Raw genomic sequence first — 26,284 nt, 5'->3', positions numbered from 1 at the left:
CCAGCAGGGTGATGAGGGAACAGTGAAGAGCCTCCCTCGGGTCAACACAGAGAGTACCATGACCGACAGTGACATCTGGGTGCCTGACCACCTGACCCCGTCCTGGGTTTGTCTTCCCAACGACCAGCCAGTCCTCACCATCATACAGCCAGGAGAGTCTGCCCTGGATGCCCTGGAGACCATCTGCAAGGTAACAAATGACCAAGCTTACCCCTTTAACACACTTATACGGAGGCCTTGTTTGCTTGAAGTTTGCTTCTCATTTCTAAAATCTTCATTGTGTCTCTGTGTGTGTGTCTCTGTCTGTGTGTGTGTGTCTCTGTCTGTGTGTGTGTCTCTGTCTGTGTGTGTGTCTCTGTCTGTCTGTGTGTCTCTGTCTGTCTGTGTGTCTCTGTCTGTCTGTGTGTCTCTGTCTGTCTGTGTGTCTCTGTCTGTCTGTGTGTCTCTGTCTGTCTGTGTGTCTCTGTCTGCCTGTCTGTGTGTCTCTGTCTGTCTGTCTGTCTGTCTGTGTCTGTCTGTCTGTCTGTCTGTGTCTCTGTCTGTCTGTCTGTGTGTGTGTTGATGTGTACGGTGCTTTTACAGGCCCATCATCTGGATCCCACCAAACATTACCTCCGCCTCAAGTTCCTCATCGACAACCAAGTCCAGTTCTACATCCCCAAACCAGAGGAGGATGTGTGTGACTTGGTATGTGTGTTTGATAGACTTGATGTGTGTGTATCCGTGTCTGTGGTGGTCGTGTCTGTGGAACGTGTGACGTGGTATCTTCTGATTATCTCCTGTCACACCTCAGTATTCCTGCTAAGACACACACACAACGCTGAACTGTTTAGTTCATTCACAGTCTTTCTCCTTACTTTTATTAAAATGCAGTTCACTCCAGGCCAATTGGCACAAAAGAGACTCTCAAGGGATCATCAGCATCAGATCTTATTCGTGACCTTTTAATTCTTCAGAAATCCATGCCCCAAATTCCACATTATTCCCTACATGGTGAATAGGTAACCACAGTTTTAGTTTTTAAAATCCACACCCAAAATATCACAATATTCCTTACATGGTGAATAGTTTACCACAGTTTAGTTTTTAAAAATCCATGCCCCAAATACCACATTATTCCCTACATGGTAAATAGTTTACCAGAGCTTAATTTTTTTCTCTTCTCTTCTCTGCTCGTGAGTGAGTGTTGATAGAGCAGAACTAACCCTAAGTGTTAAAAGGTCAAAGCTTGCCGTTTAGGTTTTCTGCCCAGAGGAAGGTGCATTGTCTTGTAGTTACTGGACTCTCTGCAACATCTAAAGTTCCAGTAGGAGAGCTTTTGATCAAATGTAGGGTGGAAATCCATTTGGGACTCCCTGACTTAGCACCTCCCCTTACCGTGTGTGAAGACCTTTAACAGTTTTAATGCTCATATGTCCTGGACCAGTGTCTTTATTATCTTGAGTCCTGGACCAGTGTCTTTATTATCATGAGTCCTGGACCAGTGTCTTTATTATCATGAGTCCTGGACCAGTGTCTTTATTATCATGAGTCCTGGACCAGTGTCTTTATTATCATGAGTCCTGGACCAGTGTCTTTATTATCATGAGTCCTGGACCAGTGTCTTTATTATCAACAGTCCTGGACCAGTGTCTTTATTATCATGAGTCCTGGACCAGTGTCTTTATTATCATGAGTCCTGGACCAGTGTCTTTATTATCATGAGTCCTGGACCAGTGTCTTTATTATCATGAGTCCTGGACCAGTGTCTTTATTATCATGAGTCCTGGACCAGTGTCTTTATTATCATGATGTTGTTTTCAACGTGTTCCCAATGGATTTTGAGCTACTAACACATACCTATACACACACATTAGACTGCCTTCTCATTTCATACCTGCTTCTATACGTAATTATTGTGGCACCTCTCTCTTTATCTCTTCACAGCTATATAAAGAGATAGAGCTGTGCTCCAAGATCACCAAAGTCATCCAGTTTGACCGTGATGAGTCCTGCATGATAGGTTACGGTAAGGAAAAGGGCCATGATCCTATTCATTCTGTTGGTTTCCGCATGTTGTGGTGGTATCAGGATGTATTTGTTTGCCACTGCTGTGTTGTGATTAGCAGTGTTTATATTTCTACCAGTGAGTGTTGTGTGGGGATTAGTCACAGCTGATCTATATTCATTAGACGGATCCCTGTCAAGGCAGAGATGATATCTTGTGTTATTTGTTGTCGGTTTTCAGCAATGAAGTTTGTCTCTCACCTCTCACCCGTGCTCCCTCCTTCGACGCTCCTCCCGTTCTTTCTCTGTCCTCCTCCACCTCTCCGTCACCCCTCCTCCCAATCCAGGGTTCTCCATCTCTGTGGTGGAAGAAGATGCTGTGCAGCAGCTGTACATTACTGATGTGAAGGCAGGAGGATTAGCGTTCGCTAAAGGTTCGGTACCACACACACACTACCACACACTACCACAAACTCACTTCACATATCAAACACACCAACCTCATTTGTCTGTACGTGGGAATAAAAAAGAGAGAGACCGAGACAAAGAAAGATGCGGACAGAGAAAATCAGAGACACAGAGGGAAAGACAGATGGACAGAGATAGACCAAGAGAGGGGGAACATCGACAAACAGAATGAGAGATGGAGAGAGAGACAGAAGAAACATTGACAGAGCGAGATGGGGAGAGAGAGAGACGGAGAGATGAAACGTCAACAGGCAGTCAGAGACAGAGGAAGCTTCGACAGAGAGACAGAGGAAATATCGACAGACAGTCGGAGACAGAGAAACAGAGAGATGAAAGGAGCAACGAGTGGGAAGATGCCATTTGATTCGTCCTCTCTATATAATCTCTGCTGAAAAGAGGGTCACTGTACGATCACATAATTACTACAGCTGATGACACACGTGTGTGTGTGTGTGTGTGTGTGTGTTATGTGAATGCTCTTCACTCTGCTAAAGTTGAGGGGGTCAGTATGGGGTTTTTAAGGTATTTTTGAATGCCTATTAATATCCTACTTGATTCAGGTGAAGCCTACATACCTATGAGACCTTGTCAACAGCAATGCACTTCAGAAGGAATCGGAGGCCATTTGGGAGACTGGTCAGCTCAGGAGCCTTCATATGGCTTCATATGACTATAGTTGTCTCTGTAGCATTAGACAGAGTAACGAATGGCTGCAGACTTGGGCGCCTGCAGTAGGTTAATTGGAACAGATGTAGTTCCTCCATGGATGATGTCATCTAGGCCACAGAAACAGACCAGTTGGTCAAGCCTTTCAATCGGACTGGGGTTGGTCAAGCCTTTCAATCAGACTGGGGTTGGTCAAGCCTTTCAATCAGACTGGGGTTGGTCAAGCCTTTCAATCAGACTGGGGTTGGTCAAGCCTTTGAATCAGACTGGGGTTGGTCAAGCCTTTCAATCAGACTTGGGTTGGTCAAGCCTTTGAATCAGACTGGGGTTGGTCAAGCCTTTGAATCAGACTGGGGTTGGTCAAGCTTTTGAAACAGACTGGGCTTGGTCAAGATTTTGAATCAGATTCAGCATTATAGTAAATAAATTGTATTAGTTAGTCCTAAAGGACACAGACTGTCTGTGTATTTACCTTATGCGCTTATATACCGTCTTGTCTTTGTAGGTCTGAATGCGGGCGATGAGATCTTGCAGTTGAACGGGAAGGACTCGCACAGTCTGAACTTCTCGGACATGAAGACAGCCTTCACCCAGGCCTCATTGTCCCTGACTGTTAACACTCTGCCCTCCATGGACCGGCGGCAACTCTGCTACCTGCCCCCTCGACGCTCAGATGCTCAGGACGACCTCTACACAGACATCTTCTCTATGAGCCAGGGTGAATAAAGACCGCTACAGATATCTTCTCTAGAGCCAACCAGATTTAGTCTTCCATTCCACTAGCTACTCTGAAGTCAGGGAGTGTTAAGTAGTTAAATAGACTACTAGTGTGTGCAGAATTAAAAGTGAGCTGGGACAGTCTGGTACTTATTCCTGGAAAATATAGCAGAAAATAAATTGCGGGTGTCTTCTCCATAATGGTAAATTGTAACAGAAAATGAAATGCCAAAAAGAAATGAAGCAGCTGCATAAAAATGTCAGAACTTGAATTTTGGAGCACACTATGCCACAGAATTGCATGGCATTTATATAATGATATGATTATACAAATATTTTTAGTATAGATCTCATTCCCATGAGGGGGAGTGAAAGGGGTGGGATTCAGACTAGACTTCCAGACACCTCCCCTTGTCAGCCAAATATGGTGGACAAATTAAAGATTGACTCAAGCTGTTTACTATCTTCTACTTTAAGAGGGTGGCTGCAGGGGTCCCCTCTCCTGTTCCTTCTCTGTCAGCAATCACACTTTCGGTAGTCAAGATTACTGTAGATATTTAAGTCTGTAAATACTTTGAAGGTATTCATACTATCAACAAACTATCAAAGAACAAAGTGAATGCTTGCTAAGGGTAGTTTTGTAACAACCTTTAGGGAAATGAGTATGGATAGGATGAGGGTTAGGGTTAGGATGAGGTTAAAGGTTAGGGATAGGATGGGGGTTAAGGCTTAGGGATAGGATGAGGTTAAAGGTTAGGGATAGGAAGAGGTTAAAGGTTAGGGATAGGATGAGGTTAAAGGTTAGGGATAGGATGAGGTTAAAGGTTAGGGTTAGGATGAGGTTAAAGGTTAGGTTTAGTGTCAGTAAATAGCTATATGAAATGTCGTTGATAGTCTGTGGGTAGCCTTTAAAGCATCTACAGTCTGACTATCCAAATAGTGTTTCTCTGCTTGTGTTATGTTTGGTGCCGGTCTGTCCTTATGGTGTGTTTGCGTCTGTTTTTGTCACAGAGGAGATTTTGGACGACGGGGTCGGCCTGACCCTGGAGAGTTCTGGAGACAGCCTGGACGATGACTCTGAGATCTTCAGCGAGGTGGACCGATGCAGAAAGGTAGAGGTCACCCCGTGTTTTTAAATCATCTTCATTTCAGTTCGGTGATGGTAGTTTTGACTGTGTGTGGTTCGGTGAACATTGTTCTGGCCAGACCAGGGTCCGTGGATGTTCTAGGGATTAACGTTGGTTTCCAGAAGAGTTGATTATCAGCCTTAACATGGACGATATCCCTGCATCAGCAGTATCCTGCTCCCTGTGATGGAGAATGTGGGGAACCCAGGAGACAGGTGTTCATTCTGAATGTACTGCTTGGGACACGTTCCAAAAAAACAACCTATCCCTGTTTGGGATATGTCCATAGAGCTCTGGTCTGAAGTAGTTCTCCAACAAAGGGAACAGGAAGCCATCTGGGAGAAAAAAACGCAGATCTGCGGGTCTTCTTGGCTTCAGTCTCTCTATCCTTCGCCCTTGTCTGCTTTCTGATATTAAAAACAGAATAATCATACGACGCCCACCCCCAGCTTTCTCTGTTCGTCTCCATCTGCCACCAACTCATTGACTCTTGGCAGAAGAACAAAGTTATACAGAAATTTACATTTTCACCCCTCCTTCTTTTGTACTTTTAGGCCTAAATAAATCTGCATGATTTGGATACACGACAGGCTTTATTCCCCCTTTAGCTGTCATCGCCAGGCTTACACATGATGCAGCGAATCCTTGTGGAGGATTTCAGCGCTCTCCCAAAGCAGCCTCCCATTTCCCCTTCAGTTACCTTATCTGTACAGCACCTTGTGAGTGAGACATCTCTGACTACATATTTTAGAGCGGTGTTCCTAAAGGGCAGGGGGGTGTCCAGGAGCAGGTAGAGGAAACCTCTGTGGATCAAACACGCCATGGTAATGGCGGGATGTGTGGGAGGCCTCGGTTGGAAGGGAACATATGGGAGAGAGAGACGGGGTCCCATTTGCTTTGTCCTGTCTACATTCTAATTGCCTGATTCTAATTGTTATGGGGATTTGGGTTGTTTAATGGAACCTGAGTTTGTTATACTTATACCGTAATAGATTAAAAACAATCAAACTGACTGAAAGAAAGCCTTGAAGGCTGAACAATGTCTATGGCCTAGGACAGGAGTTAGCAATAGGTTTGGCGTTTTTCAGCACACTTCACCTGTTATAGGATGTCTGTATACTTCCTTAATGCATTCATACTGCATATGTCTGTTGTGTGTGCATATGTACATTAGATTTATGTGTTTGGAGGGGTCAGGGAGTTTGCCCAACCTTTAAGAATTAAAAATTGTTCCACATTCAGGTACACATTAACATAGCACTGGTTATGAATTAATGGGCCAAAACACCTTTGGCCAAACTCTGAAGTCACGCCCATGGCCCTTGGTGCCATATCTGGAGCATTGCCCAGTGCTCGCCGGCGTCGTTGTACCTACAATAGTGGGGGAAGCACCCGCAGAAATATGTGATGGCGGTACAGCCTTGGCTCCATAATTAGCAGGCAACAGCTGTGGTACTCCCGGAGTGAAGTAGATCACCCAGGAGTGTAGCTAACGAGATGACAGAGTTCTGTTGAGCTCCACAAAGACAGTCTTTTGGAGGAACAATGTGATTAAAAGGTGAGAAAGAGTGAAAGAGAGAGAGAGAGAAGGTGAGAGAGAGCGTGAGAGATTGGGATGGAGAATGGAGGTACGATTTCAAGGAATGTGGGGAAGAAAGGGAGTAAATTAGGAAAATGCAAAGAGAGGCGAGAGAGAGTGGTAGAGACTGTAGGGAAATAGAGAGTGGTAGAGACTGTGTAGGGAAATAGAGAGAGAGTAGTAGAGACTGTGTAGGGAAATAGAGAGAGAGTAGTAGAGACTGTGTAGGGAAATAGAGAGAGAGTAGTAGAGACTGTGTAGGGAAATAGAGAGTGGTAGAGACTGTGTAGGGAAATAGAGAGTGGTAGAGACTGTGTAGGGAAATAGAGAGTGGTAGAGACTGTGTAGGGAAATAGAGAGTGGTAGAGACTGTGTAGGGAAATAGAGAGAGAGTAGTAGAGACTGTGTAGGGAAATAGAGAGAGAGTAGTAGAGACTGTGTAGGGAAATAGAGAGTGGTAGAGACTGTGTAGGGAAATAGAGAGTAGTAGAGACTGTGTAGGGAAATAGAGAGTGGTAGAGACTGTGTAGGGAAATAGAGAGAGAGTAGTAGAGACTGTGTAGGGAAATAGAGAGAGAGTGGTAGAGACTGTGTAGGGAAATAGAGAGAGAGTAGTAGAGACTGTGTAGGGAAATATAGAGAGAGTGGTAGAGTGTGGGGAGGGGGGAGACTGTGTGGGGAGGTGGAAAGAGACTGTGGGGGGGGGGGACAATGTGGGGGGAGAAAATGTGGGGAGGTGGGGGGAGAGAGTGTGGGGGGGACAGTCTGCTCTCCTCCTGATGGAGACTGGCAGCCTGTCAAGAGGCTGGATCTCTGTGGATAAAGATTGGTCTCTCTCTTTATTGTCTGTGTTCCCTCTCTTCTCTCTATTGGCTATACTGCATATTTCCCAGCATCCTCTCCCCCTCTATGTTCTGCCCAGAGGTGAGGAATATATTGGAACCACTACACAGAATAACCAATCGGTTCTGGACCAGGGGGGGGCGTCGACGTACCTCGGTCCCCATGGCTCTGTTGGATTATGCAAAACCCACCAATCAAAGTACTGGTGGGCGGGACGCAAACCAACACATTTGGGTTGTTTCTTCCTGTTTCACCTGAAACGCCGGGGGATGACTGTTTGAAGACGATATGTAGCCCTGGTAACCCGTGATTACAGGGCTACCGCCCAGTCAGCAGGGTCAGTGGTCCCAGGTGCTGATGTTCTTCAACACACTGTCAGCAGTACCAATGTCACAGATACAGGATGCCCCCCCCCGGACCCAGAGTGATGTCAGACTGATAGTTAACAGCACGGCCAGAGACTATAGGAGCGTTGTGCTTAACAATTCACTGTATATGCGTGGATGTTTGAAAGGACGCTGCATGAGAAATGCAGCTGGAGCTCTCGTTACAGATTCCCCTGGCTGCAGTGTGGGTTTGGGTGACTTTCAGTCTGAGCTTTAGGCTTCCTATTATATTTCCACCTGACGTGTCCTTGGTCTACACCTGCTGGGCTTCTCTGCTTCTCATTGGTCATAATTTTCACAGCCGTTATTCTCTATTGCAGTCTTTTCTTTCTCTGCCCTCTCCGCTCAGCCTCTCTCACCCTCCCTTTCCCGCTCTCCCCTCTCTCGCTCTCTCTCTCGCTCTCTCTCTCTTTCTCTGTTGTTCCCTCTCCCATTGCTCAGTATTAGCCTTCTCCTGTCCCCGGGTCAGATTGCCAGCTGCTGTGTTTATATGAATCCTTCAGGTCAGTGAAGCAACAGCTATGAGTTGTGTTCCAAGGGCCGCCTTACTCACTGTGAAGCACTGACCCAGTCTAGAGCACTACCAAGGGAATAGGGTTCCATTTGGGTTCATCTTAGAGCACTATCAAGGGAATAGGGTTCCATTTGGGTTCATCTTAGAGCACTATCAAGGGAATAGGGTTCCATTTGGGTTCATCTTAGAGCACTATCAAGGGAGTAGGGTTCCATTTGGGTTCATCTTAGAGCACTATCAAGGGAATAGGGTTCCATTTGGGTTCATCTTTGAGCACTATCAAGGGAATAGGGTTCCATTTGGGTTCACCTTTGAGCACTATCAAGGGAATAGGGTTCCATTTGGGTTCATCTTTGAGCACTATCAAGGGAATAGGGTTCCATTTGGGTTCATCTTAGAGCACTATCAAGGGAATAGGGTTCCATTTGGGTTCATCTTAGAGCACTATCAAGGGAGTAGGGTTCCGTTTGGGTTCATCTTAGAGCACAATCAAGGGAATAGGGTTCCATTTGGGTTCATCTTAGAGCACTATCAAGGGAGTAGGGTTCCATTTGGGTTCATCTTAGAGCACTATCAAGGGAGTAGGGTTCCATTTGGGTTCATCTTAGAGCACTATCAAGGGAATAGGGTTCCATTTGGGTTCATCTTAGAGCACAATCAAGGGAATAGGGTTCCATTTGGGTTCATCTTAGAGCACTATCAAGGGAATAGGGTTCCATTTGGGTTCATCTTAGAGCACAATCAAGGGAATAGGGTTCCATTTGGGTTCATCATAGAGCACTATCAAGGGAATAGGGTTCCATTTGGGTTCATCTTAGAGCACAATCAAGGGAATAGGGTTCCATTTGGGTTCATCTTAGAGCACTATCAAGGGAGTAGGGTTCTATTTGGGTTCATCTTAGAGCACTATCAAGGGAATAGGGTTCCATTTGGGTTCATCTTAGAGCACTATCAAGGGAATAGGGTTCCATTTGGGTTCATCTTAGAGCACAATCAAGGGAATAGGGTTCCATTTGGGTTCATCTTAGAGCACTATCAAGGGAATAGGGTTCCATTTGGGTTCATCTTAGAGCACTATCAAGGGAATAGGGTTCCATTTGGGTTCATCTTAGAGCACAATCAAGGGAATAGGGTTCCATTTGGGTTCATCTTAGAGCACTATCAAGGGAATAGGGTTCCGTTTGGGTTCATCTTAGACCACAATCAAGGGAATAGGGTTCCGTTTGGGTTCATCTTAGAGCACTATCAAGGGAATAGGGTTCCATTTGGGTTCATCTTAGAGCACTATCAAGGGAATAGGGTTCCATTTGGGTTCATCTTAGAGCACTATCAAGGGAATAGGGTTCCATTTGGGTTCATCTTTGAGCACTATCAAGGGAATAGGGTTCCATTTGGGTTCATCTTAGAGCACTATCAAGGGAATAGGGTTCCGTTTGGGTTCGTCTTAGAGCACAATCAAGGGAATAGGGTTCCATTTGGGTTCATCTTAGAGCACTATCAAGGGAATAGGGTTCCATTTGGGTTCATCTTAGAGCACAATCAAGGGAATAGGGTTCTGTTTGGGTTCATCTTCAGATCCCCATTAGCTGAGGCCGACATACTTTGTAGCTTACTGTCTGAGCTGTGTTTTTATTAACTGTTTGAACAGGCTGTTTTGAGTCCTCATCCACCTCTTACCTAATCCGTGACTCAGTGCCTGAGACCCCGTACTGTCATCATCGGTCCTGTTTAGGCTGCTGTTGTGTTGGGAGTTTTGGTGGTTTCTGCGGAGGCTTGATGGTGGAAGACTCCAAAGCCCCACTGGACAGAAGACGTATTTCCATTGAAAGGAGTGGGAGACAAAAAAGTCAGTGTTCCAAATTGCACAGTATTCCGTGTGTCACTAGAGGTCCTGGTCAAAGGTCGTACACTCAGCAGGACATAGGGTATCATATATGACAGTCGCCATCTTGGATTCCTTGTGAAATGCAGCCAGCTATTACTAATGATTGATAGTCCCCGCCCATTGTCAGCCCTGACCCCGCCTTCTTCATTATACTGCAGAAAAATGGTTCTCCTTCTCACCCTCTCGGATGTCTTTCCTCTTTTGTCCTCATCCTCTCCTCTCCGTCCTCTCCTCCGCCTTGTGGTGCTCTCTGGTAGTGTAGTTTCCCTGTTTCTGGGAGGGTTGGAGGGGAGAGATGAAAGTAGGGGAGGGAGTGGGAGGCAGGCATATGTTGCTTGGGTGGGGGGTCATAACCAGCCAAGACCTGGGACCCGGCACCAATAGCAACCTACTCTGTATATAGTGCACTACTTTTGCCTGAGGCACCAAGAGCCCTAGTGGACTTCGTAGGGATTGGGGTGCTATTTGGTACTCCCCCTGCCAGTGTTTTCATTTTGACCTCAGAGCTGCAAAACAAGAAGTACAAAATCAAAACTGTAGAATTGATAATGGATTTACTGTTTGTTTATAATGATCAAAATGGAAATGAAAGACAGTCCAGAACCAAGACAGTTTTATAAATTTTTAATGGCAATACATTTTCTCTGTAGCCTCCAGAACTTGTAACAAAATCAGTTTGACAAACTGAAAATGATATCAGGAACAGGCTGTCGTGACCGACGTGACATGTCTGATGTGGGCATGTTGAGAGCCTTCTTCAGATCATGTCATTCTATGTTATTTGAATCCTGCGATCACATACGGCTGTTCCACCTTTCGTTTACCTCTCTTTTGATCTTTTTTGAATTCCTTTTCATTCATTTTCGGGGCTGCTTTGGTAACCTTTCACTGTCAGGTTCTCATTTGCCTTTTTTCTGCAGTGCACTCCCACTCTCCTCTCTCCTCCTACCTCTGTCCTCCTACCTCTCTCCTCCCACCTCTGTCCTCCTCATTGCCCCCTCCATCCTCCAAATCATACATTTATATTCCTCTGCTGTGCAGCCGTGTGTCTTGCCCAGCCAATCCTGCTCCGCCTGTAACCTTGGCGAGGAGGGGGGAGACTTTCCTGCCCCTCACCCTTTACTCCCCGGACGGGGGAGAGGACAGGAGTATTATTATCATGCCTCATGGCTACCCATGCTGCTGCCGTCGGACAGGCCCTCCCTCCCTCTTTAGGAGGAGATGGATTGAACACTTTGGAGAGAGCGGGGGGAGAGAGGGAGGTAAAGAGAGGGAGATGGGGGAGAGAGAAAGCCAGGGAAAGAGAGAAGGTGGGCGAGAAGGGAAGAGAGGAGAACAGAGGATAGGAGGAATTTGTTTCGAAACGGCTTCGTCTGGCGCTTAGCCTTCCCTGCTTTCATTCACATCATCACGACCCAGTACTCTTTCCTTCGTTATCCCGTGTTTATTCATTTTTTAATGAGGAAATAAAGCGGAGGAATGCGCTGGAGAGTGCAGGAGACAGAGACGGCTCTGCACTGCTGAAGGCTGGACTCTCTCCTCCGCTGTCAGAGGATTTGTCTTGACTGACAGTTTTCTCCTCCTCTCTGTCTCTCCTCCTCGCCTGTCGTCCTCTCCGGCTGTCCTCCTGCCATGTCTGCCCCGAAGAGGAGCAAGCGCTCCTCAGAGTCCATCTATGACGTGCTCCATCTGGTGAGCTGCTCTCAGACAGACCTGTGCCTGACTCATGTCTTTGCCTTTTGTCGCTGCTTGTCTGCTTGTGGCTTTGTTGTTGTTTCGTCACACCATACACGTCCGCTATCATTAAGCGGTTGGCCGGACTACTCCGTACGTCGTATAGTGCCAGGAGACTGTCCCTGCACGTTAACTCGGACTAATTGACGGCTACCTACTGCTTTTGTGTGCCATTTCTCCTTCTCCCGGTCCACTGAATCATGTATAGCTGTGATTCACACCCCCGGGCCGTCCCAGATGACACCCGGTCCCCCCTACACTGTACCCCTACATTTGACCAGAGACGTGTGAAGCCTGGTCAGGTGTAGGGCGCCTGTGAAGGGAGCAGGGAGACGTTTAAGCCCCGGCCGTTTCTGAGCTGACAGGCTACATTACAGGAGACTGTGACTCACCTCGGGGCCATCAGCCACCGCTGGTCTCCAGCCCGTCACCGCAGTCCGTCTGCAGGCTGCTCTGGGATGCGCCTCTCACCTGGATAATTGCTGCACCGTGTACTCAGAACTGCTCTGTGAACCCCAGTCGGTGACGGGGAGCTTGGCGAGTTGCCCCCGAGAGGACTGTGAGTTTAGTTTCCCACATGGTTTTTAGACTGGATGTTTCTGTGGTGGTGGTGTTTTTTTTTTTGGCTTGACAAGTTGGCTTCGACATCTGAGCTCTGTCGGCGTAGTGTCCCGATCGCAGATCTGTTGAGGCCATCCTGCCAACTCCTTGTCACGCCTTGTCCAAAGTTGTTGGCATGGCAACACTAACAGGTCTCAGAACAGGCTGGTAGTGTTGGAGGTCTGGGCGCAGACATTCCAGTTCCTCAGTCTCTCTGATTCGGATGGAGGCAAAATACTTGCCTCCTTAGTGCTCCTTTGCACTCTTCCTCCTTCCTTCTTCTACCTCCACCTTCTCCCACCTCCTCCACCTCCTTGTCCCTGTCTATCTCCTCCGCCCCTCCTCAGTCTCCTCCCTCTCATCCTACTTTGTCCTTCTGCTCCTCTTTTCTCTCCTGCTTCAACTGCTCTTCAACATGCTCCGTCACATGATGGAAAACATTCAGGGGGATTCTTTATGCTATTGAAAAAAAATATTATCCTCATTTCCGTGCGTGCGGTATAGAATACCTGAATCTGACTTCACCCAGTCCAGTTGATCCTTGTTTATTACAATGTTATGGCTCAAGCAACGCTTACCTGCTGAGTTAGAACCAGGCGGAGAATAAAGTTGTAGGAGAAATAACACAGCTTCATAAACCGAAAAATGGGTTGCATTTGAACTCCCAGGAGTATAAAATCCTTATCTACTAGTGAGATAGAAGAAAAGGATTTGTGACTAGTGAAAATGGTATTGTGGTCTGGTATTGTGACTTTACCGTTAATTTCAGAGTTTGGAGGCACTGAGACTTTTTAAATGAAGCAGATGTTGCAGTGAATGCAAATGTGGCTTTGCAGTTTACTGGACGGCCACTGTAAATAGAGTCGATCAGTAGATTATTACATGGATTATATCCTGGATTACTTAATCTCCATCCACAGACTCTCACATATACTTCAGTCTCAATCTGCTGTCATTTAAAATAATTTGGGTAACACAGGTTTGGGTGAAAACAGAATCTGCAACTAGTCTCTAACCAATTTCAGTATTGAATCCAAAGGCGTACTTTGACATGCCTTGGGTTGTTCCCGCACCAGCCAGGTCAGAAGGAGAGGATCAGGTGATTGAGATCAGTGGGTCAGATGAGTTGCACAGTGTTGATTTACATGAAAGGGATCGCTTGCTCTCCCTCACTGTTGTTTGCTCTGCATTAGACCAATGTTTATTTACATGAAAGGGATCACATGCTCTCCCTCACTGTCATTGGTTCTGCATTAGACCAGTGTCCTGTTCAGGAGATGTCAAAGGCATCTTATACTATGGGTTATTTTAGTGTTGTGAATGTGTTTATATTCTGTATGTTTAAGAATATATATTGTTAGAAACTAGCTTTTCCGTTACCTGCTACTCTGTCAGTAGCAAGTCTTGGTGTTGGACCAAGGGCTTAATGCTCTGATTGCATATCGATTGCTTGCCTATGGGAGAGGGCTACCATAATGAGACACTAAGGACTTCGTCACGACTTTTACACTGTTGATGAAACACTTTGGGTTGTTATAATGAACGACCAGGTCTCTATGTATTCTTGAATTTTAAGAAGTTATTTGTATTAGCCTAGGTGGCGCGAAAGAGCAAGCAATTTAGCCAGTCCCTGCCATCATGGCGAAACCACAGGGCTAGAAAAAGAGAGATTGGTAAACAATACATCCGTTTCAAACAAGCTATCAAATTACAGAGGACTGAGGAAAGCTCTTAACTGGAAAGCTTGGCAGTTTGCAACTCAACTATGGTAACGAAAGCTAACGTACGATGCACCTACATTGGACCGGAAGAAGATTTTTGAAGTGACTTGACTACTTTCGAGCTTTGAACTGGAGGAAAATTAACCAAAGAATTAGAAAATGGTTTAACTCCTATTTGGGATTGGTACTTTGATGTTTGGATTATGCTTTTGTTTTGGCTCCTGTAGCTAACTGGCAAGTCAGCATAGGTAACAATGTCAGACAAGGGGTTGTTTGAGTCACCTTTTAATAACCATCATATGTCTGATGTCTCCAAATGCAGACAGTGACAAATTAAAGGAAAAACCTGAAACTGACATTATTGAGTTTCTTCCAGGATGACCGTGTCCCCATCCACAATGCATATGGGGTCACTGAATGGTTAGACGAGTAAGAAAATGTTGTGAAGAATATGCTGTGGCCTTCCTAGTCGCCAGGTCTCAAACCCAGTTGAACACCTATGGGAGATTGTGGACCGATGTGTTAGACAGCCCTCTCCACCACCACCACCATCAAAACATAAAATGAGGGAATATGTTTAGGAAGAACGGTGTTCCATCCATCCAGTTAGTTCCAGAGGCTCAGAGAATCCATGCCAAGGGGCATTGAAGCTTAACACCTTACTGAGACACTATGTTGGTTTTTCCTTTTATTTGTCACAACTTAATTTATACCTTTTGTGATGGAGAATCCCAAGCTGGCTAGTTATTGCTGTACTAGCTATCGATCTATAGTTATTTTCTGTGAAGCTTACACATTGTTGTTTTTTTCTGTACATTCTAGTGTTCTGCTGTGTTGTAGCATCATGTGCCATTGTTAACATGTCAGTCATTATGTTGTGAGCTAAACCCATGTTCCCTACAACTTTTACATTATTCATTTAGAAGAAGCTCTTATACAGAATAACTTACAGTAATGAGTTCATACATTTTTTTTCAATTAAGCATTTCAAAGATAAGTCCCCCGTTGGAGGCAGCAAGGCTGTGAAAACATTGCTATCTATTAAATGAAATCACAGCCGCGGAGTGTGAAGCTTTTCTTTTCTAAGTGTCCTTCTCCGCCAGCCAGCACTTATCTCCAAATGAGGCATTTCATCCACATCTGAGCAGAGACCGCCGGCCCTGGCGAAGGCAGTAGGTGGAAGCAGGGAAGTGCTGATGGAAGAGGTCTTTATCTCTCAAGTAGCTCTTCAATAGATGGCAGAGAGTCTCACTCGGGGTTGGTCTTCAGGGATCTGCTACTCTGTCTGTGTCCCATTTAGTGCACTACTTTGGTCCTGTTTCTCGTCCTGTCACACTGATTCACACCTGAGACACCAGATGAGGGCAGGTAACTCCAGAAGGTGTCGCTGCCCTCCAGGCCTGGAGTTGCCTGCCCCTGTGGATCCTGGTCAGAAGTTAAAGACTGTGCCAACCGTTGATGACGAGGGCACATAACATTCTCCTGCTACACTGACAGGACAGACAAGTGGATCCCTACAGCCTGGATCCCTGGAACCCTGTTGTCCTATTTGGTGCCCAACTTTTGACCGGGGCCCTTTTCACCCGGGCCCATTGGGAGTTTTGCTACTGGTCACTTTCAGTTTCAAGTTCTTATCGGCATGTGAATTTATTGGCATGTGAATTTATTGGCATGTGAATTTATCAGCAAGTGAATTTAATTAGACTTGTGCATCTCCAGGTATTTTGGACAATGATATAATTCTGAATCAATCGCATTAGTGCCATTTTTATAAAATCAATATTTATTCCTGCGGCAACACAATGCCATTATTATTTTTTTATTTAGTGCCAGTGTCTTTAGGCCCAAAAAAAAAAAAAGACACCAACCTACACACATCAACAGTGCTGGTCTCCTAGGCAACGTGCTATATCTATTTGGACAAAACCTCTTATTTTTGTTTTTGATTCCCTGAATGTAGTGAGATTACCTCGCTTAGCCACCAGTAGGAGGACAACAGGGGAATGAGAGATGGGCAAAGGGTGGAAGAGAGCGGCCGTTATGGTAGGCTGAAAATAGACAGAATGAGTGCAAAGGAGTTTTTTTTACACTCCCTCTCCTCGCGCCGTCCTCACTGTTCTCCTGTCTTCTCTGCGTTGTCGCTAATTGCCAGACGGCTCGTGGTTAAAGGAACTGACAGAAAGTGACATCCATCTGTACCGTTCCTTCCTTCTGCTTGGCTCGGAGAGACTGATCACGGGGGGTAGAGAGCAAGAGGAGGAGGTGAGGGAAAGAGAGTGAAATAGGAGAGAGAGAGAGAGAGAGAGAGAGTACCAAAGAGAGGAGGAGGAGGAGGTCGGCCGATGAGAACAGATTCTTCAGTCGTGTTTATTTAGTTCTGCTGGTCTTCATCATCTTTCCCTGCGTTGACTGAGGTGTAAGTCGTCTCACTGAACGGTCTGTTCTCCCTTCCTCCCTCTCTGTGTGTCTGGTCTCGATGTTTCGCGTCTCTCTCTCTCTAACGTTCTCCCCTTCTCTCTCTGCTCTTCATCCATCTCTTTCCTTAGAGCACGGAGCAAGTCGCAGCTTTCTGCCGCAGTCTCCATGACATGAATCCTTCGGAGGGCGCCGCGACGTCTTCATCCCCCAGTCCGGACTCTCCCTTCCCTCCCGCCCTGGGCGCCGCCACACGACAGCTCTCAGACGCCGACAAGCTACGCAAAGTCATTTGTGAGCTGGTGGAGACAGAGCGCACCTATGTCAAAGTTAGTACCCGGGGGTTGGGGGGGGTGGGGGTAGTGTGTTGGGGGGCGGGTTAGTGTGATTTGTGTGTACACCCTGGTGGACTTTGTGGCACACATCTGTGCTCTTGGCACACACAATGAAATACTGCCTAATTACATTATTCAAGACAAACGCGGCCGGACCGGAGTTATAACTGAGTTATAGAATGCGTCAAAGCAAGACAAATTAGCAGTATTATAACGGAGTCACGCTGATGCTCTAAGATGTCAAAGCTAATAAATATTAGGGACTAGGCAAATTGGATCCTGGATGCTGATTGGTTGACATGTTTAAGAAATCACCAACTGGGATGTTTGAATCCTGAATGCTGTTTGGCTGGAAGTCTTGATGTATGTAAGCCGTAAGGCTATGTCGATCTATTGGCCATGTACCACAAACTTCCAAGATGCCTTAATTCTGTCATAAACTGGTTACCAACACAATTACAACAGTGAAAGTTTTTTTATTGTCATTGCCAAAGGTAGCGTGGCAGGAGGAGCATCTGACTAGTAATAAAAAGGTTACCTCTGTAAGGCATTTAACTGCTGTCAGGTTGTTGCTGTAAATGTGTTAGACAAGTTACCTGGTAAATTGTGAAAATAGAATATTTTGAAATATAAATCTATGTAATATATGTGTATATGTGTGTGTATTTAAGTCTGTGACCAACATTCTAACCAAGTGTTGTTCACTTTTGTGTTGTAGGATCTTAACTGTCTCATTGGGAGGTTCTTAACCCCACTGCAGAAGGAGACCTGCCTCACTCAGGATGAGGTATGACAGTCTGTGGGAAGGGGAGGGGTAATGTAGCTGTGGGAAGGGGAGGGGTAATGTAGCTGTGGGAAGGGGAGGGGTAATGTGGCAACCTTTTAAATATCTCTGTATTAGCAGGTTTCTTTGAGTGGCTGTTGCATAACCATGTACAGGATGTGTTATGTGGGAGGATGTGTGAGAGAACGAGCGAGAGGAAAAGAGAGAGGGGTGAGAGAGAGCTGGAGTAAAAGAAGGAAGCAAGGAAAGAGAGTAGAGGTTCAATTAGAGGGAGAGAGAGAGGTTCAATGAGAAGGTTCAACGAGAGAGGATAATGAAATGGCTCTGAGGCTGAGATCGGTGCAATGTTGATAGAACACAGATGTGTCTATTGCTATAATAAAATGTCCTTCCCTCAACACCATCGCTGGCCTAGACCCACATAACACACAATCTATTCCCCATGTGCCCTGTTAAAAAGTAGTGTGCTACATAGGGGATATGGTGCCATTTGGGAGGCGACTCCCTCACTGTAATAGAGCACTTGAGTGGTAATGATATTTTGAGAAGTATCACATTTCCCTCCCTCCTTTGGCGCTGCTCCAGCTGGACATTCTGATCGGGAACCTGCCTGAGATGGTGGAGTTCCAGGTGGAGTTCCTCAAGACCCTAGAAGATGGTACCAGATTGGTTCCAGATCTGGAGAAGCTAGAGCGAGTGGACCAGTTCAAGGTACAAATTAAAAGCCTGCCTGGAACCAAATAACAGCCTGCCTGGAGCGACAAAATAACAGGTTGCCTGGAACGAGGACGGGAATCTGTCAACTGAATGTCAGGGCAACATCTGGCATTTTAACGGTCAGCCTTTTCCCATTCACGTTGTGTAACCCAGCCCCTCTTGCCTTCCTCTCGTCCTTGTCTCAGAAAATCCTCTTCTCACTGGGCGGCTCATTCCTCTACTACGCGGACCGGTTTAAGATCTACAGTGCGTTCTGCGCCAGTCACACTAAAGTGCCCAAGGTGCTGGTGAAGGGTGAGTTAAAGAGAAACAGCCTGAGTGTGTTTGTCCAAGGTAGAGCATTCCTCCCTGTCCCGTCTGTGGGTGTTTCATACCTCCTGCCTGCAGTGCAGAGGGGATCCATGTCACAAAGGACACCCTGTTCCCTTCATAGTGCGCTCCATTCCATTGGAGCCATGTGGGGTTAGGGCCAGGTGTTTCAGTACATTTGCCAGGCTGTAACACAACCACAATGCCTTACATCCCATTATGGCACTGGTCAAAAGTAGTGAGAAAATTGGGGACTAATGGTAGCAGGTATCTTGGGAAAGTGTTCTTAACTTGGGGGGCCCTCAGGGTGGGGCCCAGATGGGTCCCAGAGGGACCTATGCATGGCTGAAGGACGATGTCCTGGGTTGGTAAATTTCAGCCCTGTAAATCAAGGGTTTGATAATTACCAATTGATTGTTAGGATTACTTAATAAGCAGAATTGTTCAGCTCCCTCCTTGCTGTGAAAAGTGCTGCTGTGAAAACCTCTCCTCGTTGCTTCAAAGAATGAAAGTTCCCCTTCTTGGATCAATTCCGCTGAAAGTATTTTCGATCTTTTTTCCTGCTTCCAGCAAAGACAGATGCAGATTTCAAGGCATTTCTGGATGAGAGGAACCCTAGACAGCAGCACTCCTCCACGCTGGAGTCCTACCTGATCAAACCCATCCAGAGGGTCCTGAAGTACCCCCTACTGCTGAGGGAGCTCTACTCTCTCACCGACCCTGACAGTGAAGAACATTATCATCTGGACGGTAAGGTGGAAGAGAGGTGTGTGTGTGTGCGCACGCGTGCGCGTGTGTTCATGGGGGGGGGGGGTCAACACCCCCCTTGTCGTATTCTCATTTTACTGCCTTCAAATTAAATCTACATAACTGCAACTACTTCCATCAACCCAGTGGGTGTTTACTCTGCAGGCTCTCCCATCATGTGTGCTACAGAAACACGGCTAAACAAAGTTCTCACGCTAGAACTTTAATTATTGGGTAGCTTTAACCCCAACAAAATGAAAATCTGATTCTTCCCAGTATGAATTGCGTCCTGATGGGCTTCAAGTATTATTAAACCTAAAACCTACTCATCCCTCAGCTTAAGTTCATATCATTTCTGCCCCGCTGATCACCCTTAGAAAATAACACTTTCCTGTCACCCCACGTCTTTAAAACATAGGAACCAAGCTGCTATCTTATCAGTGAACCTGATGAATTCCCAAGCATATCTTATATCTTGCGATATATGGTGTAATTTGATGGTTGTTTCCTTTGGTGGTAATTTGTTTTCATACTGTTTACGTTTTTTATGTTGTGTGTGTTTGTGTTGTATTGCCTAGTCCTCGTCCAGTTTGGCTTCTCATTGAAAAGGAGAGTCAAATAAATAAAAAAAAAAATAAAATCACTGTAGGCTTAGAACATCTAATTTGAATTTCTATATATTCTTTTGAAAGTGGTTTTGAGAGTGAAAACCATAAAACCTCCTGGTAAAATGGAAACCTGTAATAAACAGATTCAAGACATGGATTCAGGGAAGTGAAAAAGATTTGATAGGGCCTTAATTTACACTTTAGGTTCTTCTGATGCTGCCAATATACTGAGTGTGATTTTCTCTTCCCAATCCTGTCCAGTTGCCATGAAGGCCATGAACAAGGTGGCCAGCCACATCAACGAGATGCAGAAGATCCACGAGGAGTTTGGAGCCGTGTTTGACCAGCTAATAGCCGAACAGAGCGGAGACAAGAAAGAGGTATGTGGTTGACATGTTGTATTTTACGGCCTTTACATGTGTTGATGTGATGGTGAATTAACCTTGTCTTTCCAATGTGGTATTAGAGAATCGCAGTTACTGGGTGTCATGTTCAAATATAGTGTTATTCTTTATACAGTATCTTTGACAAGGGAAATAGGCTATGTTTTAAACTTTTTCAGAGTGTGTTATAGGGAATTGGGTGTATTATAAGACTTTCCCAGAGTATGTTTTAGGGAATAAGGGTTTTTCAGGGTGTGGTAAGGTATGGCAATGTTGTTATAATAATGTGCCATGGCCTTGGTGTAACTAGCATGTTAGAACAGTGGTGTAAACACTGGGTGTGTTGTGCTGCTGGTGTAACATCGGTGAACGCTGTATTTTTCCAGGTTGCTGATCTGTCGATGGGTGACTTGCTGCTGCACACCAGCGTAGCTTGGATTAACCCGCCGTCCTCCCTGGGAAAGTGGAAGAAAGACCCACAGTTGGCTGCTTTCGGTATGTCAGGAGCAGGACGTGGTATGGAGCCCGAATGGCTCTCCCATTCTCATTTAAAGCACTTCATTTGAGCCCAGCCCATTTGGGAACTCGATTAACATAATGTACTATGGTAAGGCTTAGGGCTTACATTACGAGAGAGAGTAAAAACCCTAGATATGCTTATCTTAGTTGGTGTAATTATTTCCATAGCGTTAAAATTTACCCTGGGTGTTCAAGACATACCATGCAGAATTGTGGTCGTCAATAGAAGGGAAAATTGGCCGACGTGTGCGTGCCTCAGTGAAACCTTGATCGAAAATGTCTCGAGCTATCGATATACGCCAGTTTACACAACAAAAATAAGTCTCTTGTCTTCTTCGATACGTCTCGGGCAATGTAGCGTAATGAAAACAAGCCCTTGTGTATTGGAAAAGCATAACGCGCATAGTGAGGTTGTTTCTTGTCGTCGCTGTGCGTGGCCTTTTCACTAACTCTCTTGTAATTTTCTTCTTGCTCCAGTCTTCAAAACAGCTGTGGTGTTTGTGTGTAAGGAAGGCTCCAAGCAGAAGAAAAAAATTGTGAGTTTCAACATCTGTTTCTGTTCCTTTGTGGCTTCTGCATGGGCAGCACCAATGAGGCCTGTTAATGTCCTCCTTCACAAGTATAATTAATTGTCTGATCAGTGGTGCTACCCATGCAGTGTGTATAGGTCTGCTATTGCGGTGTGTATAGGTGTGTTATTGCAGTGTGTATAGGTCAGTTTTTGCAGTGTGTATAAGTCAGTTTTTGCAGTGTGTATAGGTCAGTTTTTGCAGTGTGTATAGGTCAGTTTTTGCAGTGTGTATAGGTCAGTTTTTGCAGTGTGTATAGGTGTGTTATTGCAGTGTGTATAGGTGTGTTATTGCAGTGTGTATAGGTGTGTTATTGCAGTGTGTATAGGTGTGTTATTGCAGTGTGTATAGGTCAGTTATTGCAGTGTGTATAGGTCAGTTATTGCAGTGTGTATAGGTGTGTTATTGCAGTGTGTATAGGTGTGTTATTGCAGTGTGTATAGGTGTGTTATTACAGTGTGTATAGGTGTGTTATTACAGTGTGTATAGGTGTGTTATTGCAGTGTGCATTGGTCCATTATTGCAATGCTGTTCAGTATGTATCTGTCTCATGCAAACCCAGTCTGTCAAAATTTGTATGACGTGTTTCTTAACTCTGTGTGTCTCTCAGGTTGGCTCCCATCGGGTGTCGTCAGGTTCCTTCGAAGACAAGGACCCATTCCGCTTCCGTCACATGATCTCCACAGATACACTCCAAGTCCGAGCCCATAATAACCAAGGTACAGTTCCTTCACCGATAGTCCGGAGATACACGTTCCACTTGCATTATATTTGTTGTTCGGCAAGATGCTTCAGCGACTTACATTTTTAAGCAATTTTTTAGGTCCTACTCAGAGTTTAAAAATAAATTCTCTGAGAAAAAGAAAAATATATGGATAAATTAGCTGCAGTGTTCTGTTTGCAAGGTCACAACCCTGCGTGTGTGCATGTGCATGCTCCCCACAGATGGAGAGGGTTCTGCTGTGTGTGAGATAGTCCATGTGAAGTCTGAGTCTGAAGGGCGGCCGGAGAGGATATTCCACCTGTGCTGCAGGTGAGTCTCGGCGACTCCTGCTGACTTCCTGTCAGGTTTGACAGTTGGATTAGCACATCAGCCTGAATGGAATAAGCTCGCCATTCTGTGTGTCATCCTCTGGCTTTGTTTTTATTGTCCGTTGCTGCTGATGAAATGTTCCTCACCCTGTCTTCTGGTGACGTTTAATTAATCTGAAGTAATTACATTCGACCAACCCGTCATGTCTCGTCCAGTTCCGTGGACAGTAAAAAAGACTTCCTGAAGACGGTCCATTCCATCCTGAGAGACAAGCAGCGTCGTCAGCTGATGAAGACCGAGTCTCTTCCTCCCAACCAGCAGTACGTCCCCTTTGGAGGCAAACGCCTCTGTGCCCTGAAAGGTGCCAGGCCAGCCATGAACAGAGCAGGTGGGTGCCGGCGTTGGCGTGAGGGAGTGTGTCGGGGATTAGATGTCATCCATCCGTGCTCAATGGCACCCCTATTTGGGGTACTAGATGTGACTTGACCATTCGTGGGAGTAGAAAGTAGAGCGTTATAAAGTAGAGCATTCCCAGAAAAACTGTCACAGCTATTGTGAAATATCTCGGCTAAGAAAAGATGAATTATTAAATTCAACACGTCCGAAACCTTGAAGTCTGTGTTCCTTCCCTCCTGTGTAGTGTCGGACCCGGCGAGAACCCTGGGTCGAAGAAAGCTGGTGCGGAACCGTTTCACAATTGACACTGACATTGTCTTCGACAACGAGCCGGACCAGCAATCTCCTCTGTCCCCGCTGTCGCCCGCTGATCCCAAGGGGCAGGCGGACAGACGGGGACCGGGGGAACTGCAGGGACAGGCGGAGGTTCAGGCGGGAGACACAGACCGCTGGGTGGAGGAGCAGTTTGACCTGGAGCGCTACGAGGGGGAGCAGGAGGCTCGGCCGGCTGAAGGGCGAGGAGACGCCGTGAAAGAGACCGACATCCTGAGTGACGACGACGAGTTCTGCCAATCGGTCAGAAGACCCTCCCCTGAAGCCCCGCCCACCACAGGCCTGGAGGCCCCGGTAAAGGCCCTGTCCCTGGGGGAGGAGGGCCCGAGGGGGAGCCCTGAACATCCCCAACCCCATGGAGCCACCAACCCAGGGATGAGGCTCTCCGCCCTGGGTAAATCATGTACCCTGGCTGTGGTGAGCGTGGATGACCAGGGGGCACCAGAGGGGGGGGAGGACATCTGGGTACGCAGGGAGGACTGTCCTGTGGTCTCAGACGCTCAGACGCAACATAGCTAGAGAGAGAGAGAGAAGGAGGGAGGGAGGGATGGAGAACCAGACCAGCAGAAAGCTACAGACGGTGTGCCTCGGCCTTGGACAGAGCTTCACGTACTTTGCGTTCCAAGTGGCGCCCTTCTCATTGAGTGCATTTCCTTCAACATAGGTGCCCACAGGGCTCTGGTTGAAAGTAGGGCACGATGTAGCAGGGTGTCATTTGGGACCAATGGGCTTCGGGGGAGGGTCAGTGGACTCTCATTCAGCCAATCAGAAACAGTCCCCCAGTAATGCATGTGCGCACACATATTCACGGGCTACTTCAAGACGTCTCCTACTTTGCTGGTCCGGGTGAATGCCCTGTCTGGTGTAACAGCGTGCTAAGCTGATGCCTCGCCTTGGGGAGGAGTACTGGAATACGGAGAGAGGAGGAGTTTTGTCCCGTCAGCCAATCATCATTGAGGGGTCCTGTCAACCACTGGAAGTTGTGCGAAAGCCGTTCAAGCTGTGAGAGACTGACTGACTGACTGACTGATGGACTGACAGATGGTACAATCATGGAGCCTAATCAATACTGTGGTTTGCACAATTGGGCAAATTCCCAGGGCACTATAAGTTCCTGCCTATTTTTGCCAAATTTGGATATTTGTTAAGTCAAGACATGAAACCTTGTCTGAGAGACTGAGTTGTATCATAACGAAGGGCTGTATATTATTTTAATGTCCTTTAAGAGATGAAATAATAAATAATGGCCCAGGACATACAGTCTAGTCGAGTCTTGCAAAGTTTACTGTACTTGTAGGTTGTCACATTCATATTCTAGCTACACAGATACTATTTGGAGCAGTTTACCTTCTTGGTTGTGTATATAATTTGTACCACATTTGTTGCAAACCGAAAAACTGGGGTGTATTAATTTGTTGGATTTCATCAGACAGGTTTAGTGTGTTGCAAAACATTTTGGAATTAAATGACAAATAACCTACCTTAATGTGACCAATAGAAACAGTTGTTAGTACAACCAGACAAAAGTTTTTACAACAAAATCTGACTACTGATTACAACCCCAAGCTAGCTTTTAAGTAAGACTATTTAGTTTGATAATGTTTTAAAATCCCAATCTTTACAGACGATAAGGTGTTTCAACTGTGTTTTAACTTAACAATATCCTGTTTTACTTGAATTGTGCTATATTTTTTCATTTTTAATGTCTTTCAGCTCTTTTAATTTTTACTTGTCATTTTGTCAACCATGGACATATACTGCTCCTCATTCCATCTTTTCTGATAATATATATACACACACACACACACACAGTAACGTCAAAGCCATGTATTTTCTAAATATATATGGCTGTCTGTTACTATAATTATTAACACTTTGTGCACATTCTTTGTTGTGGAAATCTTGTCACATACATTCATACATTGTTTTTTTTTCTGTTTAGAAATGTTGTTCACTGTTGTTTACCACCAATAATGCATTTTGAAAGCCATGTTTTTATTTATTTTAGTGAATTGGTGTTGATGATTTTTGCCACCAGACCCAAAAACTTTATTCCAAACTTGCTGGATGCAATCAAGATGGAGATGTCTAAACTAGTGGAAAGAAATGTTTAAGAAGAAATCCTATAATAATACTCGTGAAACTGCCCATTGTGCTAAGACTGTCATTTTTATGACTATCTATGTAAATAGAACAATGTATTGATATATCAAATAAATTGGTTTCCTACTTAGCATTTTCCTTCTTTCACACCAACCTCAGACTCTAGAGGACCCAGTGATCTCTGTGTAACTGATGTAGGGAACAGTATCGGTGCTAGACACTGAGACCATGTACATTTCTGGAAGTGCTTGGTAAAATTTCTAAGTGAAAGGGAAATTATAAGGACTTAATTTCTCTAGGTGATCTAATTAGAGCAAATAAGTTAAACATTTTTTAACTGAAGACCCCTGAGCAGCAGCTGGGGTTGAGGGCAGTCACCTGGGGAGGTGGGGTGTCCTGGGTTTGGGTTAGAATAGGTCTGGTCTCCAGGGCTTCTGGGACAAAACGGCCAGCCGGTCTTGGTAATAACCAAACTGAGGCTGCGTGACGGTCCGGTTCACAGCTGGGCCGTGAAAACGCGTCAGCTGTCTGAAGAGGAAAGAGGGCGAGCAGAGGGACACAAGCGAGGCGGAAGGGAGGCCTAGTGCACTGAAGACATTTTGCCTGGTCAGTGAAAATAAGGTAGGGTTTTCCCAGTCTGCTGTCTAACAGCTAAGATCGGGGCTATGTTTAGCAGTCACCTAAAACTTTCAACCGCACGTCTGGTCTGTCCAGTTCTCCCCAACGTTGTCTTTTGGAGCGTCCCCCCTCTCTCTGGGCCCTCTTTCTCTCTACCTTGGTCTTTGTCAATATCTGTCTCTCAATTTT

The 26,284-nt window shown here is 45.7% G+C and overlaps 1 protein-coding gene across 7 annotated transcripts in view; it reads left to right on the top strand.

Moving 5' to 3' along the window:
* tiam1b (TIAM Rac1 associated GEF 1b) overlaps positions 1-25,607 on the top strand; it is a 72,520-nt gene extending 46,913 nt beyond the window's left edge. For 3 of the 7 annotated variants that reach the window (XM_034293636.1, XM_034293634.1, XM_034293635.1), the window contains 19 exons: positions 5-190; positions 583-687; positions 1,927-2,008; positions 2,334-2,420; positions 3,626-3,838; positions 4,849-4,949; positions 11,819-11,863; positions 16,773-16,970; positions 17,695-17,763; positions 18,346-18,471; positions 18,663-18,771; positions 19,357-19,536; positions 20,403-20,521; positions 20,911-21,019; positions 21,521-21,579; positions 22,223-22,331; positions 22,558-22,645; positions 22,861-23,033; positions 23,286-25,607. In XM_034293636.1, coding sequence (XP_034149527.1) covers positions 5-190; positions 583-687; positions 1,927-2,008; positions 2,334-2,420; positions 3,626-3,838; positions 4,849-4,949; positions 11,819-11,863; positions 16,773-16,970; positions 17,695-17,763; positions 18,346-18,471; positions 18,663-18,771; positions 19,357-19,536; positions 20,403-20,521; positions 20,911-21,019; positions 21,521-21,579; positions 22,223-22,331; positions 22,558-22,645; positions 22,861-23,033; positions 23,286-23,893 — 2,766 coding nt within the window. In that variant the 3' untranslated portion in view covers positions 23,894-25,607. Of the gene's footprint in view, positions 1-4; positions 191-582; positions 688-1,926; positions 2,009-2,333; positions 2,421-3,625; positions 3,839-4,848; positions 4,950-11,818; positions 11,864-16,550; positions 16,663-16,772; positions 16,971-17,694; positions 17,764-18,345; positions 18,472-18,662; positions 18,772-19,356; positions 19,537-20,402; positions 20,522-20,910; positions 21,020-21,520; positions 21,580-22,222; positions 22,332-22,557; positions 22,646-22,860; positions 23,034-23,285 lie in introns of those variants that run through there. The other 4 variants (XM_034293637.1, XM_010873961.3, XM_029121833.2 and 1 more) reach the window with 4 other exon arrangements.
* Positions 25,608-26,284: the final 677 nt, after the last annotated feature.

This window comes from Esox lucius, chromosome 1 (assembly GCF_011004845.1).
Source record: "Esox lucius isolate fEsoLuc1 chromosome 1, fEsoLuc1.pri, whole genome shotgun sequence".
Taxonomy (NCBI): domain Eukaryota; kingdom Metazoa; phylum Chordata; class Actinopteri; order Esociformes; family Esocidae; genus Esox; species Esox lucius.
This window is presented reverse-complemented; position numbering and strand designations above follow the sequence as displayed.